Below are 17,917 nucleotides of genomic sequence, written 5' to 3'. Positions count from 1 at the left end.
TCGTAATGCTTATTGATGATGCTGCTGCTTAAACAGGTGTGTTCATTTTGCTAAGGTTCATTTAATTATATATGATTCATGCACTTATTCTTTAATGAAAAGCTTTTTTTAAATGATGGACTATAAAGCATTGGCAACACCTTTTCCACTGTGTGGCTTGAAAAAAAAGAAAAATTGTCTAGGGTCATTCAGCTAGCGAGGGGAAAGACAAGAGTGGAAAATGATAATTCGGGATAATTTGATGATAATTATGATAATTAATGTTTTAGTTGAATTATCTCTTTCATTTGACTGAAAATTTTTAAAAAAGAGGAAAAGGGAAAGTGAGAATAGTTAATAAATAATTTTGACATTTGCATTTTTTTTTTTTTAATAAAACAGTTTGCCGGGAGGATTCATACCACTCTGTAGTCTCATGTGCTGCTGTGGTTCTCACTCCTATGGAACCAACAATAGAAAAGAAGAAAAGAGAAGAACTAAAATTTCCTGAATCTTCTAAACAGTAAGTTATTTGTTTATTTTTTCAGAACTTTGTAAAACTAATTAGATAACTGATGAGACTTGGATTGCTCAGATATTATGATTTATAATACATATGTTAATACTAGTATATTGAAAGGTCAGAAATAACTTTGTACAATATTTTAAAAATCAATCTACCCTTTCCTGTCTCAATGAATAGCTTCTGCATCCTCTACCTTCATGTGTTTGAACTATATACCCTTCAAGTTTCATTCTATTACCTTATCTTAGGGACATGAAGCACTTTATTTAACATTGTGATTGTGGGTACACTGTTCTTAGATGTCTTATTTTGTAGTCACTGGCTTTAATTGTCTAAAACGTGACCAGTTTTTAATATAAGCTTCTTAACTTAAAGTTGGTTTGCATCTTATAAGAAATGAAAGTTGTTATTTTAACTATTTTAAGTAAATTACTTGAAATTAGAACTTTACACTAGTCACTGTTTCTATATATTTTGCTATTTAAACAGATCATGTTTCACTTAAATTTAGATTTGATCTTACGTCGAATAAATGATATATATTTTTTCTTACAAAGAATTAAATTCCTGATAACAAATGTAAGCTACATGAACCTGAAATATCAGATGAATTAGGATATTTTTAGGTATGCATTACGTAAATGAAAAGGGAAAGTTTACTGTTATTTTCCAGTGAAACTCATGCCATTCTCACTCTAAAGTCTCAGATTGGAGACTATGTGATGTATGGTGTTGCCATGGATTTCTTGCTGACCACCCTATGAGACAGGTAGTAGCTACCTTGAAACACCTACTATTTTTCCCCATTGGTTTACACTGTATCATACTTGTTTGATCCTGAGGTATTTCTCCTGGATAAGCTCCTGAGGATAGAGTTTCCTGGAACTCTGGATAGTATCTGATACTCTTTGTGAAATCAATTAGAAAATTCCTTAATGTTACAATCAATAATGTTGAATTCAAATGAAGCAATATATGTATTTGATAGCATGAAGATTGCCAGTATTAATATTCTCATTATAGAGAAAAGAGATATTAACTAATTTAGAAAGTAATGATTGTAATTCAGTTTTAATACAATTTAAAAGTGAAAACAATTTAGCGGCTCTTAATATAGTCTAATTTTTAGGTTCCAAGTTTTTTGTCTAATAGGAAAATTACATCTTGTATATGTCAGTTGAATTACATTAGAAAACTCAGTGCATTTTCTGTAATCTATATGAGTTTACATAAGTTACCTATATATTTATAAATAGGATCTTAAATTCTTTTAATTATCTTTTAGTGCTTCTGCTTAAAACTGGGAATAGTATTATTTTTTTGCACAAAAATACCTTTTTTTCAGTCTTTAGCTACTTCATAAATATTCATTCTTCTGTATTCTGAGATGTATATTAAAGCAAACTATTACCTGGCTCCCCCTCTTTTTTTTTTCTGTTACCCTACATCCACTCTGATATTCCTCTGTATTGAATCTACTTTCTTATCAAACATTCTCCCTTAACAATATCATTCATTTATTCATATAGGTTTTGTTATTATTATTATTATTATTATTATTATTTGTATTTCTAAGAGAGATCTTGGTTAGAATCTTAATTCTGCTACGATATGTGTCTCTCTCTGTGTGTGTGTATGGAAATTGGAGACCTTTTACTTAAACAATTAGTGCTTTCTTTTTTTCATCTGCTAATTGGGGTGATATCACCATCCTTTTATAGTCATTGTATTAAGTGAAGTGATACTGGTAAAGGACCCAAAATCTAAAAATCCACAGAAGTATTAGTTATGTTGTGCCTCCCATAGCTTCAATTATCAATATTACCAATGACTTGATATATATATATATATATATATATATATATATATATATATATATATATATATTCTTATATATTAAAGAAAAAGAAGAATATATATTCTTTTTAATCTTTTTAAGGCTTTTCTGAGTGCAAGTCTAATATTTTAGAGTTGCTGACCTGACTTGTCTAAGTATCCTACTGTAATCCTAGGTTAAGTATGCCTAAAACCAAATTAATGATTCCTGTAGCCTCCTTAAACATTGATTCTTCTGACATCTAGGTTTATGTAAAGCTACCATTGTTTTTCTCTTCTTTTTTAAAAAAATATTCATTTATTTATTTGAGAGAAAGAGAGAGAGAGTGAGCAAGAGAGATAGCATGAGCAGGGAGACAGGCAGAAGGAGAGACAAAAGCAGGCTCACCACTGAACAGGGAGCCTGATGTGGGGGTTGATCCCTGGACTGCAGGATTATGACCTAAGCCAAAGGCAGACACCTAACTGACTGATCCACCCAGGTGCCCCTGTTTTTCTTTTCTTTAAAATCTCCTGAGAGGAGGGGTGGGATGGCGGAAGAGTAGGGTCCCCAAGTCACCTGTCCCCACCAAATTACCTGGATAACCCTCAAATCATCCTGAAAATCTACGAATTCGGCCTGAGATTTAAAGAGAGACCAGCTGGAATGCTACAGTGAGAAGAGTTCACGCTTCTATCCAGGTAGGAAGACGGGGAAAAAGAAATAAAGACACAAAAGGCCTCCAAGGGGGAGGGGCCGGGGCGAGTGTCCCCAGGACAGGAGAGCCCCGTTCCGGAGAAGCAGGAGCTGCACCAACCTTCCCGGGCGGAAAGGGGCTCGCAGGGAAGTGGAGCAGGACCCAGGAGGGCGGGGATGCCCTCGGGCTCTCGGGGACACTAACAGACACCCGCGCCCCGGGAGAGTGCGCCGAGCTCCCTAAGGGCTGCAGCGCGCACGGCGGGACCCGGAGCAGCTCGGGGGGCTCGGGGGCGGCTCCGCGGAGGGGGCTGCGGGGCGGGAGCAGCTCGGGGGGGCTCGGGGCGGGTCCGCGGAGGGGGGTGCGGGGCGGGAGCAGCTCGGGGGGCTCGGGGGCGGCTCCGCGGAGGGGGCTGCGGGGCGGGAGCAGCTCGGGGGGGCTCGGGGGCGGCTCCGCGGAGGGGGCTGCGGGGCGGGAGCAGCTTGGGGGGGGGCTCGGGGGCGGCTCTGCGGAGGGGGCTGTGGGGCGGGAGCACAGGGCGCCGGGACACAGCCCAGGATCCGGCTTCCCCCCGGGACAGGCAGAGGCCGGGAGGGCCCAGGACAGCGAGGACGCTCCTGCCCGGAGCTGAGCAGATCAGCGGCCCCGCCCCGGAGCCTCCAGGCCCTGCAGACGGAGAGTTCTGGAGCTACTGTGGGGGCTGACTCCAGGGCTGCAGAGCTGGCCTCAGCCACTGTGGTTGTTTCCTGGGGCCTCACGGGGTAAACAGCCCCCACTGAGCCCTGCACCAGGCAGGGGGCAGAGCAGCTCCCCCAAGAGCTCACACCTGAAAATCAGCACAACAGGCCCCTGCCCCAGAAGACCAGCTAGACGGACAAGTTCCAGGGGAAGTCAAGGGACTTAAAGTACACAGAAGCAGAAGATACTCCCCCGTGTTTTTGTTTTGTTTTGTTTTGTTTTGTTTTTGTTTTTGTTTGCTTTTTTCCTTTTTGATTACTGTTTGCTTCCCCCACCCTTTTTTTCCCTTTCTTTCTTTTTCTTTCTCTTTCTCTTTTTATTCTCTTTTTTTCATTTTCTTCCTTTTTTTTCTTTTTCTCTTTTCTTTCCTTCTTTCTCTCCTCTTTTTCTCCTTTTCCCAAACAACTTGTTTTTGGCCACTCTGCACTGAGCAAAATGACTAGAAGGAAAACCTCACCTCAAAAGAAAGAATCAGAAACAGTCCTCTCTCCCACAGAGTTACAAAATTTGGATTACAATTCAATGTCAGAAAGCCAGTTCAGAAGCACTATTATACAGCTACTGGTGGCTCTAGAGATAAGTATAAAGGACTCAAGAGACTTCATAACTGCAAAATTTAGATCTAACCAGGCAGAAATTAAAAATCAATGGAATGAGATGCAATCCAAACTAGAAGTCCTAACGACGAGGGTTAACGAGGTGGAAGAACGAGTGAGTGGCATAGAAGACAAGTTGATGGCAAAGAGGGAAACTGAGGAAAAAATGGACAAACAATTAAAAGACCATGACGATAGATTAAGGGAAATAAATGACAGCCTGAGTAAGAAAAACCTATGTTTAATGGGGTTCCCAAGGGCGCTGAAAGGGACAGAGGGCCAGAATATGTATTTGAACAAATCATAGCTGAAAACTTTCCTAATCTGGGAAGGGAAAAAGGCATTCAGATCCAGGAGATAGAGAGATCCCCCGAAAATCAATAAAAACCGTTCAACACCTCAACATTTAATAGTTAAGCTTGGAAACTCCAAAGATAAAGAGAAGATCCTTAAAGCAGCAAGAGACAAGAAATCCCTGACTTTTATGGGGAGGAGCATTAGGGTAACAGCAGACCTCTCCACAGAGACCTGGCAGGCCAGAAAGGGCTGGCAGGATATATTCAGGGTACTAAATGAGAAGAACATGCAACCAAGAATACTTTATCCAGCAAGGCTATCATTCAGAATGGAAGGAGAGATAAAGAGCTTCCAAGACAGGCAGGAACTAAAAGAATATGTGACCTCCAAACCAGCTCTGCAAGAAATTTTAAGGAGGACTCTTTAAAAATTCCCCTTTAAGAAGGAGTCCAATGGAACAATCCACAAAAACAAGGACTGAATAGATATCATGATGACACTAAACTCATATATGTCGATAGTAACTCTGAACGTGAATGGGCTTAACGACCCCATCAAAAGGCGCAGGGTTTCAGACTGGATAAAAAAGCAGGACCCATCTATTTGCTGTCTACAAGAGACTCATTTTAGACAGAAGAACACCTACAGCCTGAAAATAGAAGGCTGGAGAACCACTGACCATTCAAATAATCCTCAAAAGAAAGGAGGGGTAGCCATCCTTATATCAAATAAACTAAAATTTACCACGAAGACTGTAGTGAGAGATGAAGAGGGACACTATTTCATACTTAAAGGATCTATCCAACAGGAGGACTTAACAATCCTCAATATATATGCCTCGAATGTGGGAGCTGCCAAATATATCAATCAATTAATAACCAAAGTTAAGGTATACTTAGATAATAATACACTTACACTTGGTGACTTCAATCTAGCGCTTTCTGCATTTGATAGGTCTTCTAAACACAACATCTCCAGAGAAACGAGAGCTTTAAATGATACACTGGACCAGATGGATTTCACAGATATCTACAGAACTTTACTCCAAACTCAACTGAATACACATTCTTCTCAAGTGCACATGGAACTTTCTCCAGAATAGACCACAAACTGGGTCACAAATCGGGTCTGAACTGATACTGAAAGATTGGGATCGTCCCCTGGATATTCTCAGACCATAATGCTTTGAAATTAGAACTAAATCACAACAAGATGTTTGGAAGGACTTCAAACACGTGGAGGTTAAGGACCATCCTGCTAAAAGATGAAAGAACCAACTAGGAAGTTAAGGAAGAATTAAAAAGATTCATGGAAACTAATGAGAAGGAAGATACAACCGTTCAAAATCTTTGGGATGCAGCAGCAGTCCTGAGGGGGAGATACATCGCAATACAAAGCATCCATCCAAAAACTGGAAAGAACTCAAATACAAAAGCTAACCTTACACATAAAGGAGCTAGAGAAAAAACAGCAAATAGATCCTACACCGAGCAGAGGAAGAGAGTTAATAAAGATGCGAGCAGAACTCAACGAAATAGAGACCAGAAGAACTGTGGAACAGATCAACAAAACCAGGAGTTGGTTCTTTGAAAGAATTAATAAGATAGATAAACCATTAGCCAGCTTTATTAAAAAGAAGAGAGAGAAGACTCAAATTAATAAAATCATGAATGCAAAAGGAGAGATCACTACCAACACGAAAGAAATACAAACGATTTTAAAAACATATTATGAACAGCTATACGCCAATAAATTAAGCAATCTAGAAGAAATGGACGCATTCCTGGAAAGCCACAAACTACCAAAACTGGAACAGGAAGAAATAGAAAACCTGAGCAGGCCAATAACCAGGGAGGAAATTGAAGCAGTCATCAAAAACCTCCCAAGACACAAAAGTCCAGGGCTGATGGCTTCCCTGGAGAATTCTATCAAACGTTTAAAGAGGAAACCATACCTATTCTCCTAAAGCTGTTTGGAAAGATAGAAAGAGATGGAGTACTTCCAAATTCGTTCTATGAGGCCAGCATCACCTTAATTCCAAAACCAGACAAAGACCCCACCAAAAAGGAGAATTACAGGCCAATATCCCTGATGAACATGGTTGCAAAAATTCTCAACAAGATACTAGCCAATAGGATCCAACAGTACATTAAGAAAATTATTCACCATGACCAAGTAGGATTTATCCCCGGGACACAAGGATGGTTCAACACTCGTAAAACAATCAGTGTGATTCATCATATCAGCAAGAGAAAATCCAAGAACCATATGATCCTCTCATTAGATGCAGAGAAAGCATTTGACAAAATACAGCATTCATTCCTGATCAAAACTCTTCAGAGTGTAGGGATATAGGGAACATTCCTCGATATCTTAAAAGCCATCTACGAAAAGCCCACAGCGACTATCATTCTCAATGGGGAAGCACTGGGAGCCTTTCCCCTAAGATCAGGAACAAGACAGGGATGTCCACTCTCACCACTGCTATTCAACATAGTATTGGAAGTCCTAGACTTAGTAATCAGACAACAAAAAGACATTGAAGGCATTCGAATTGGCAAAGAAGAAGTCAAACTCTCCCTCTTCGCCGATGACATGATACTCTACATAGAAAACCCAAAAGCCTCCACCCCAAGATTGCTAGAACTCATACAGCAGTTTGGCAGCGTGGCAGGATACAAAATCAATGCCCAGAAGTCAGTGGCATTTCTATGCACTAACAATGAGACTGAAGAAAGAGAAATTAAGGAGTCAATCCCATTTACAATTGCACCCAAAAGCATAAGATACCTAGGAATAAACCTTAACCAAAGAGGTAAAGGATCTATACCCTAAAAACTATAGAACACTTCTGAAAGAAATTGAGGAAGACACAAAGCGATGGAAAATTATTCCATGCTTATGGATTGGCAGAATTAATATTGTGAAAATGTCAATGTTACCCAGTGCAATTTACACGTTTAATGCAATCCCTATCAAAATACCATGGACTTTCTTCAGAGAGTTAGAACAGAACAAATTATTTTAGAATTTGTGTGGAATCAGGAAAGACCCCGAATAGCCAGGGGGAATTAAAAAAGAAAACCATAGCTGGGGGCATCACAAGCCAGATTTCAGGTTGTACTACAAAGCTGTAGTCATCAAGACAGTGTGGTACTGGCACAAAAACAGACACATAGATCAATGGAACAGAATAGAGAATCCAGAAATGGACCCTCAACTTTATGGTCAACTAATATTCAATAAAGGAGGAAAGACTATCCACTGGAAGAAAGACAGTCTCTTCAATAAATGGTGCTGGGAAAATTGGACATCCACATGCAGAGATTGAAACTAGTCCATTTTCTTTCACCATACACAAAGATAAACTCAAAATGGATGAAAGATCTAAATGTGAGACAAGATTCCATTAAAATCCTAGAGGAGAACACAGGCAACACCCTTTTTGAACTCGGCCACAGTAACTTCTTGCAAGATACATCCCCGAAGGCAAAAGAAACAAAAGCAAAAATGAACTATTGGGACTTCATCAAGATAAGAAACTTTTGCACAGCAAAGGATACAGTCAACAAAACTAAAAGACAACCTACAGAATGGAGAAGATATTTGCAAATGATGTATCAGATAAAGGGCTAATATCCAAGATCTATAAAGAACTTATTAAACTCAACACCGAAGAAACAAACAATCCAATCATGAAATGGGCAAAAGACATGAAGAGAAATCTCACAGAGGAAGACATAGACATGGCCAACACGCACAGGAGTAAATGCTCTGCATCACTTGCCATCCGGGAAATACAAATCAAAACCACAATGGGATACCACCTCACACCAGTGAGAATGGGGAAATTAACAAGGTAGGAAACCACAAATGTTGGAGAGGATGTGGAGAAAGGGGAACCCTCTTACACTGTTGGTGGGAATGTGAACTGGTGCAGCCACTCTGGAAAACTGTGTGGAGGTTCCTCAAAGAGTTAAAAGTAGACCTGCCCTACGACCCAGCAATTGCACTGTTGGGGATTTACCCCAAATATTCAGATGCAATGAAACACTGGGACACCTGCACTCCGATGTTTCTAGCAGCAATGGCCACAATAGCCAATGTGGAAGGAGCCTCGGTGTCCATCGAAAGATGAATGGATAAAGACGATATGTTTTATGTATACAATGGAATATTCCTCAGCCATTAGAAATGACAAATACCCACCATTTGCTTCAGCATGGATGGAACTGTAGGGTATTATGCTGAGTGAAATGAGTCAATCGGAGAAGGACATACATTATATGTTTGCATTCATTTGGGGAATATAAATAATAGTGAAAGGGAATAGAAGGGAAGGGAGAAGAAATGGGTAGGAAATATCAGAAAGGGAGAGAGAACATAAAGACTCGTAACTCTGGGAAATGAACTAGGGGTGGTGAAAGGGGAGGAGGGTGAGGGGGATGTGTGAATGGGTGACGGGCCCTGAGGGGGGCTCTTGACGGTATGAGCACTGGGTGTTATTCTGTATGTTGGCAAATTGAACACCAATTAAAAATAAATTTATTATTTAAAAAAAAGAAAAAGAAAAAAAAATATCCTATGTTTTCTCTTTCACATCTCATATTCAATAACTTATGGATTACTTAATTAATGTCTCTATTATATTATTACCATTTCAGCTGACTAGGAAGGCAAATACATCGAATATTTTAGATTTTTTATAATGTTAATTTTGATTTTAATGAAGCTATTCAAAGAGTGGCCATTGTATCAAATGGAAGCTACAATGTCCTTCATACCTCACACTGCTATTTTGAGAATTAATTGGTAGATATGAATATATGGCAAGAGAACAAGATAAATGCGTAGGCATAGTGATTAATTCATAACTCTTGTTTGCTAATGAGAGAAGCTACAAGGTAAATTGGTTTCAGAAAAATTAAGGGTAGTGGTTCTTATTGGTTCATGTAATTAAAAAGTATAGAGATAGAAGTTTCCTCAGGCATAGTTGGGTCTGGTACTCAAATGGTATTATAAGGGCTCATTCTTTCCATCTACGTCTCTTTGCTCTTCTTTCCTCTCTGTAAGTTTTCGTTTTCAAGAAGGGTCTTTCCTCTAAAGGTAACATTACTTCCTTCTGCAGCTCCTGGGACAGATTTTTACTTTTTCAGTAAATCCAATGAAGTTAATCAAAATCAAAATAACAAAAAGTGATATCTGAGGGATCCCTGGGTGGCGCAGCGATTTGGCGCCTGCCTTTGGCCCAGGGCGTGATCCTGGAGACCCGGAATCGAATCCCACATTGGGCTCCCAGTGCATGGAGCCTGCTTCTCCCTCTGCCTGTGTCTCTGCCTCTCTCTCTCTCTCTCTCTCTCTCTATCATAAATAAATAATAAATAAATAAAAATGTTAAAAAAAAAGTGATATCTGAATGTCACTGGCATGGCTCATGTCTAATGCTGAAGCAATTGCTGTGTGTCCAGGAGTATTTGGTGATAGGATTGACTAGAACCAGATTATAGGACAAACAGTGGGGCAGAATGTGAAGGTGAGGGGGAAGGGTGATTCTGTACTTAAAATATGGCTGATGTTGGTAAAAGAAGTCAGGGGTAGATGCTATGAAGTCAAAACAAGAGATGTTTAGCATACATAGTAATATCACCATTAATTTTAAAAGTCAGAATTCTTTAATATATTCAAACGATAGACATTGAAATACCATATTAAAGTACAATTATGCATATCTTTTTCTTCTTGTTTCAAATGTTTTTAACTTAATTTTATTTCATATTATCTGATTTAGCTATGCTGTTGAGAGGTCCTATAACTTGGTTGTTAGGAATTCAGGCCTTGGGCAGATTTTGTTTTTGAAACTTTCTTAACCACTCTTTCTTTTCGATGCAGAAGTTACCATATGTACCATATAGTGAAATGCCTGAAACACAATAAAAAGGAAATAATATTTAAAAATTATACTTTTTACAACAAATATATTAGGGAAATAACCATATAAAATTTTTATAGATGAAATTACCAAAACTCACAAACCAAATGGTATTGGTTTTGTGTTTTTGGATTTCCCATTAGGAAATAGAATAATCTGCCAATATAATCCTGAGATATTAGAATGTTGTAAGTTGAGATAGTATCTTTAAATACCTGGTATTTTATTTAAATTCAGGATGGAATTGTTTCTCTAACTAAAATTTCCCCTTTAATTATACAGGCTTCACATGTTAAATTCATAAACCAGTGTGTCTTTGAAACATAGGACTCGTTAGAGTCATGTAATTCAGGACTCAGCAATTCTCTTGCTAAGAACTGTAATAAATCATCAGTATATGGGCTTCAGCATACATAAGATTGTACAGGAGACAGAATATATATGACAATATTTTTGAGAATGTTATAATCCAGATGAAGAGGTAAAACACACACCTGAAAAAATAAAACTCAGTATAAAAGCAGCAGATGCTATTTATCAATATAAGATCTGGATTTTGGTTAGACATATGATTGTCTAAAGTTAGGTCAGCCTTATTTATATATCTGACCCCTATGGTGGTAGAGGCCAATACTTTGCCAAACCATGAAACTAAGATGGCTGTGGTGGTTCCAGCAGCAGCAGCCACTATGGCAATGGCAGGGGGTTTTAATTACTACCAGGAAACAGAGCTTAACAGGAGAGGAGAGCCAGAGAAGTGACAGGGAACAATAGATTTGTGAACTCAGTCAAGCCCAGTGGTGGCAGGGCCCAGCTGCTATAAAGAAATGTTTTTTTTTTTTTATTTTTTAATGAATTTATTTTTTATTGGTGTTCAATTTGTCAACATACAGAATAACACCCAGTGTTCATCCCCTCAAGTGCCCACCTCAGTACCCGCCACCCAGTCACCCCCATCCCCCGCCCACCTCCGCTTCCACCACCCCTAGTTCGTTTCCCAGAGTTAGGAGTCTCTCATGTTCTGTTCTCCCTTTCTGATATTTCCCATTTATTTTTCTCCTTTCCCCTTTATTCCCTTTCACTATTTTTTATATTCCCCAAATGAATGAGACCATATAATGTTTGTCCTTCTCCGATTGACTTATTTCACTCAGCATAATACCCTCTAGTTCTATCCACGTCAAAGCAAATGGTGGGTATTTTTCGTTTCTAATGGCTCAAGTAATATTCCATTGTATACATAAACCACATCTTTAATGAACTGTTTTAGACAATACTCATGTGTATGGGCAAAAAACTCTAGGACTGTATTTGTGACTAATTGTATAACAGGTTATTTTAGTTTCTGTTCTGTGGAAAATGTAAAGCATTCCAAAAAAGGGTTTCAACGTAGATTTTTTTTTTTTTGTACCCATGCTGTTGACTGCTAAATGTCAAAGTCTGATCATGATGCTGAATAAATGTGTCTTTAAAAAAATTAAGAAAACACTCAAGATCCCAGCTTACAAAAACTTATAAAATATAATCTTATGAAACTTATGAAAATATAAATTTATGAAAATAAAGCTAGTATACTGGCCATAATAATGCCATTGTATTGATATATCACTTTAGAATGTAGGAATCATTTTATGATTGAAATATTTGTATTTTAAAATTTGTCATGTATTCACCAGTTTTTAGACACCACTCAACAAGGAAAAAAATAAGAATGAGGAATTCCTATTAGGGATAAAGTATAAATTTGTCAGAATATCAAATAATAGGGAGAAAATAGCTAGTCTCTTAGGAAGAAAAGCTACATTCTGAGCTCTGCAGTGGAAAAAAATCAGAACTTTTCTCTTGTTGATATATATCAAGTTCGTACTATCTTAGAAAATAAAGGCATGGATTTTACTTTATTTTTTAGCCTGATAGGTAGCTAACTACCTTGGAAAGAATAACTCCTTGAAAAATGGAAAAATCTATATGATTCAAAAAGGGCCCATACAATTTTCAAATAATTTGATCATAAACATAGAATGTTGAGATCAAAGCTTTGAGTATGAAGCCTTATAAATAAAATGGTAATATTAAAAATACACCCATATATCTAGCCACTCAGCATGTTACTCAAACCTATACATTTCTTTTTTTTTTTCAAACCTATACATTTCTCATATCACAGTTATGAGAAAATGAGTGCTTCATGAGCTGTATATAAAATTCAGACTCTGAAGAGATTAAAAGAGTAGTGCTTCCTTAATAGGTTATGCATTTTATTTTGCTTTTTCATTAGAGATGTATTTGTTGAAATTCATGTACTTTGTGCATACCATGGTTGGTATCTGAAGTAAAGGGATTTTATGGCCATTATCAACTTATAAATAAAGAGGTAGAAGGAAGAGAGATATAATTCTATTTTTTTGTTTTATTTCCATGTGATTATTTTATTTTATATAGAGAACTAAACTTATGTAAACATGTTGTCATTCATGCAAAGTTTCAAGGCCTCCTTGTAACAATGCTTGTAAATTATTACATGTCATTGACATGAAAAAGGTTCTTTGAGCTACTTCTCAAAGGGCACAGATGCTATCATTGAGTACCAAATGTCTTAATCTTTTAAGAATGGTAAAACCTATTTTATTTTTAGAGAATACTTGACACAAATTTAAAGTTCTATTATCTCTTTTTATTTAGTTTTATCTGAATGAATAAATGTAAGTATATTAAATTTGGAAAAGTTGAAGTCCTCTCTAATATTACCTATAAAGTTGTTACAGAAGCTGTCTTTCAAAAAAACTCAGAGTGTAGTCAGGGAGACACATGCTATTTGATTAATTACAACAAAAAATGCAAGATTGTGGATGTGACAATGGGTATAGTGTTTGAGGTATGTCATGTAATAAGGGTTTATAGTAAAGGAGCTTTAACTTAGCCAAGAATGTCAGGGAAAACTTCCCTGAGGAGGTGATACAAGGTAAGATCTGAAGGATATTAGTTCATTGACTGAAAAAGCAAAGGGGAACTTTGCCAGCACAAAGAAAAGCTTGTTCAAATGCTCTGTGATGGCTGGGAGCAGGGAAAAATGGATAGAAGCCTGTTGGGAATAAAAGCAAGCCCAAAACATATTTTTTTAAGCAGAGCGCAGGTGACACATGGGAGCAGTGGTGTGATAGAGCCAGCTTGGGAGAGTGAGTGTCTTACTCTTTCTTTCCATCTCCAGACTCCGTGATCTCACATTGGAAGGTTGCAATCAGCTGAAGTATTATTTACACCCTAGTAATTGGCAAAGCCTACAGTTCAGGGCTTTTCTCTTCCCCAGACAGCTGGCTAACTATTTACTAGCAGACCACTAATCAAGAACAGGTTGAGTGTCTATTAGTGAGGCCTATTGCGATAGCTGACAGTAGCTTGGACTACAGTGCTGGCATTGGGATGATGAAATGTGAAAAGAGAACTGAGTCAGTATAAACCCTGGAACCTCAGCAAATTCCATAAAGTTATTAAACTAAAACTTACAGTATACTATCAAGCACTCACAGTAAGGATAAAGAAGAAATACCTATATTGCTAATTGTGATTATGATAAAGTAATGGAATATTGTGACAATCCTACCATGTTATTTTGAATTCATAATAGTTTAGTCAAGGAGGAGTTTTGATATTCTTTTAAATTCTATTGAGTGTTACTAATAGCACTACATAAATGAGAAACGTATATATAAATGTGCTTTGCAAAATTTTTTCTGAATCATTTTCACTGATTCTCACTGAAAATGCACGTAAATATAAGTACATGCTACTTAGGTCCTTATGTAAATATTATGATTCTTTAGTAATAATTTTCCTACCATACTTGGTCTCTGTCTTTCATCTACCATCTTGGTTCCTTAAATCTCTCTCATTAAAAAAATCAGAACCTGGGGCATGTTATAAATGGAATCACATAGTTTGTGATCTTTTGTGTAAGGCCTCTTATTCAGAATGTTTTGAGATTCATTCACATCATTGTGTGTGCCATGATCACACCCTTTTATTAGGGAGCTGTGTTGGCATGGGATGGGTGTGTCACAGTTTCAATATTCATTTAGCTCTATTCTCTCTCTCTCTCTCTCTCTCTTCAGATTTATTTATTTATTTATTTATTTGAGAGATAGGAGGAGGAGAGGAGCAGAGGGAGAGAGAGACTTAAACAGGCTCCACCTGTTTAAGTACAGAGGTCGGGCAGCCCCGGTGGCTCAGCGGTTTGGCGCCGCCTTCAGCCCAGGGTGTGATCCTGGAGATCCGGGATCGAGTCCCACATCGGGCTCCCTGAATGGAGCCTGCTTCTCCCTCTGCCTGTGTCTCTGCTTCTCTCTCCTCTCTGTGTATTCTCATGAATAAATAAATAAAATCTTAAAAAAAAAAAAAAAAGTACAGAGGCCACATGGGGCTTGATCTCACCACCCTGAGATCATGACCTGAGCTGAAATCAGGAGTCCGATGCTTAACTGACTGTACCACCCAAGTACTCACAGCTCTGTTCTCTTTTAACCACACTTTATAAATTCACTGAATCACAAAACCACAGAACTTCTAAGTATGTACAGGGGGATAATAATGGCGATCTGTATGCAGCTTCACCCTTATACTACTCATACCCAATGCTTGATTTACTGCCCATGCAGAAGTTGCCCAACCCCTATTTGCACACCTTCAATGACAGGTAGTTCATTCCCTTGGAGGGCAGTTTTTTTCTGTCAGTTGCCAGCCTGGACTGGTAGAAAACTCTTCTCCATAAAATCAACCTCTCTGGATCATTCCCACAGAAGTCCTAGTTCTCATCCTGGGACGTCTCTCTTCTCCCCAACATGGGCCTTATGGATCCAGAAGGCAAATCTCTACCCAGCAGTGTGGTGATAATGTTTAGCTTATAGGGCTAGTTTAGTTATTTTTGTTGGTGTATAATATTCCATTATAGAAATATATCAAAATGTATCCTATCCAGTCTTTTGTTAAAGAATGTATACATGGCTTGCAATGTTTGCTTTATAAATAGCTCTGCTATGAACATTCACAGGCTCTTGGAGTGGGTATGAAGTTAGGATAGCAGAGCTGCAAGGCACATACATCTTTCACTTCAACAGACAGTGCTAAATCATCCTTTAAGAGGGTCCTCATTATGTACACTTTTGCCCACACTTAGATAGGCAAAAGTATAATACAAGACTTACGAGTGTGAACTGGCATCTCATGTGGTTTTGATTTACATTGACTTATTTCTTATGATACTGAGCAACTTTGCAAGTGTCTCTTGGGTATTTGTGTCTCCTCCATAAATTGCCTGTTTTTGTACGTTTTTTTTTTTTTTTTTATTGGGGGATTTGTATTTCTCTTACATTTATTTAGCAAAGTTCTTTGTATAGTGTGATTTCCAAAGTTGAATTGTTTTATGCACTGCAAATTTTTGTTTCAGTTTGTGGGATCTCTTTTAATAAATTGTGACTTTTTAAAAAAATATTTTATTTATTTATTTATGAGAGACACACAGAGAGAGGCAGAGACACAGGCAGAGGGAGCAGCAGGGTCCCTGCCAGAGCCCGATGTGGGACTTGATCCCAGATCTCAGGATCACACCCTGAGCCAAAGGCAGATGCTCAACCATTGAGCTACCCAGGCATCCCAATTGTGACTTTTAATAAATAACTTTTATTTATTAAAAAAGAACTGAAACTGAGGCTTGATAAATACCAAGATATTACTATGAATATAAAATAGTCCTCTTCCCATGCAGTTTTCAAAAGAAATGGCACCAGTTTTGTGATTTTGGCCAGCTCCAGGATGGAAACAGCTGTTAGAAGAGATAAGTGAAGAGATTTCTGATGGAGAGACCTGTTGCCTGAATGTGAATCTCCTCCATAGATTTTAGGGGATTTGGAGTTGGGAGGAGTAACCATCTAATCACAAGCCTAATGAAGGGTCTTCAGAAGAATTGTTCAGAGTTTCACCTATGTTCCCTACAATTGGGAACACAAAGGCTGATTTATGCCTGAGGAAAATGAAGCAGACCGGAATCTGGCATGTGACCAGAATCTGGAGGGTGAACATAGGCTGTCCCACTGGGAAAGCAACACCTTCCTGAAACCCTACAGTTGGTCAGGGAGCTCGAGTTATCGTGACTTATCTGGAGGGTCAGGAAATCTAGGAAGTGGAGACAGAGAGCACCCATCCATCCTTGAGAGTGACCCAGAAGGAGACATCTGAAGAGAGCACTTTTTGCCTACTGCTAGGTCCTGAAAACAAGCAAAATCTCCTTAAAACTCTTCTGGCCTACAGACTACCCTTCTCCACCTTTTACTTGGTGACAGGGGCACATAGGCTGTGCAGCTGAGCAAGCTTATGTTTTAGGGCCTTCCCTTGCACTAGGGCCCTTCACAAAGCTCTAGAAGGGATCCTGGGATTTTTTTTTTCCCTTTTTCTTCTTACTTATGTATTACTTTTCAAATAGACTCCTGCAGATTTTGTAAACTCCAGGCCTCACAAAACTTGGATCTGTCCCTTAGTACTCTTCGATCTAGGCAGTCAAGACACTTGCCTTGGGCTCTGAACTTGCGAGAATTGAGTTAAGTCCTTTCTCTGGCTCTCCTCTTTCTGCAAGGCACACATTCCAAAGAACCAAGAGTTCTCATTCAATAGCACCTGTGCCTCCACTACCCACCATGCTTGGAATTCTTTCTCAAATAGCCCTGAGTTCTCCCCGCTAAGGTATAATACCTATGGCCTGCAAGGCTGCAGAGGAGCAGTTGATCACTGGCAGAAATGGACAGAGCTTTGAGGGGTGACTGGGGCATTCTCTTTCTGGCTGGTGAGACCCTAAGAAGCCCAGGGCGAGGGGCATCCAGATGGCTCAGTGATTGAGCATCTGCCTTTGGCTCAGATCATGATCCCCGGGGTCCTGGGATTGAGTCTCACATCAGGATCCCCACAGGAGGTCTGCTTCTCCTTCTGCCTATGTCTCTGCCCCTCTCTCTCTGTCTCTCATGAATAAAATCTTAAAAAAAAAAAAAAAAAAAAAAAAAAAGCCCAGGGTGAGAAGGAAAGGGGGACTGGCTAGGTGTTTGATGAATTAAGCTATTATTGATTGATACTACTTGTGAAAGGATCCTTCTGTGTTTCATAGTATCTGTTCACCTTATTGGAAGATGTGGTCACATCAGTAACAGTTTATTAAATAAATTTTAAAAAAAGACTCAGGAAGGTTGATTGTTTTCAGACTTTATGTGTTAGTCAAGAACAGGTGGATTTTAATACCAAATAAAAAAATAAAAATCACCAGAGAAACCACTCACTTTGATTGAGTATTGTTATTTCAGTT

General features: G+C 38.6%; 1 protein-coding gene across 4 annotated transcripts in view; it reads left to right on the top strand.

The window, feature by feature from the left end:
- Positions 1 to 17,917, top strand: part of CCSER1 (coiled-coil serine rich protein 1) — a 1,364,327-nt gene that overhangs the window by 315,832 nt on the left and 1,030,578 nt on the right. For all 4 annotated transcript variants that reach the window (XM_038582134.1, XM_038582135.1, XM_038582136.1 and 1 more), the window contains exon 5: positions 382 to 502. In XM_038582134.1, coding sequence (XP_038438062.1) covers positions 382 to 502 — 121 coding nt within the window. The remainder of the gene's footprint in view (positions 1 to 381; positions 503 to 17,917) is intronic.

The sequence above is a fragment of the Canis lupus genome, chromosome 32, assembly GCF_011100685.1.
Source record: "Canis lupus familiaris isolate Mischka breed German Shepherd chromosome 32, alternate assembly UU_Cfam_GSD_1.0, whole genome shotgun sequence".
In the NCBI taxonomy this organism is placed as follows: Eukaryota; Metazoa; Chordata; class Mammalia; order Carnivora; family Canidae; genus Canis; species Canis lupus.
The sequence above is the reverse complement of the archived record's forward strand: the minus strand, read 5'-3'. Positions and strand labels throughout refer to the sequence as shown.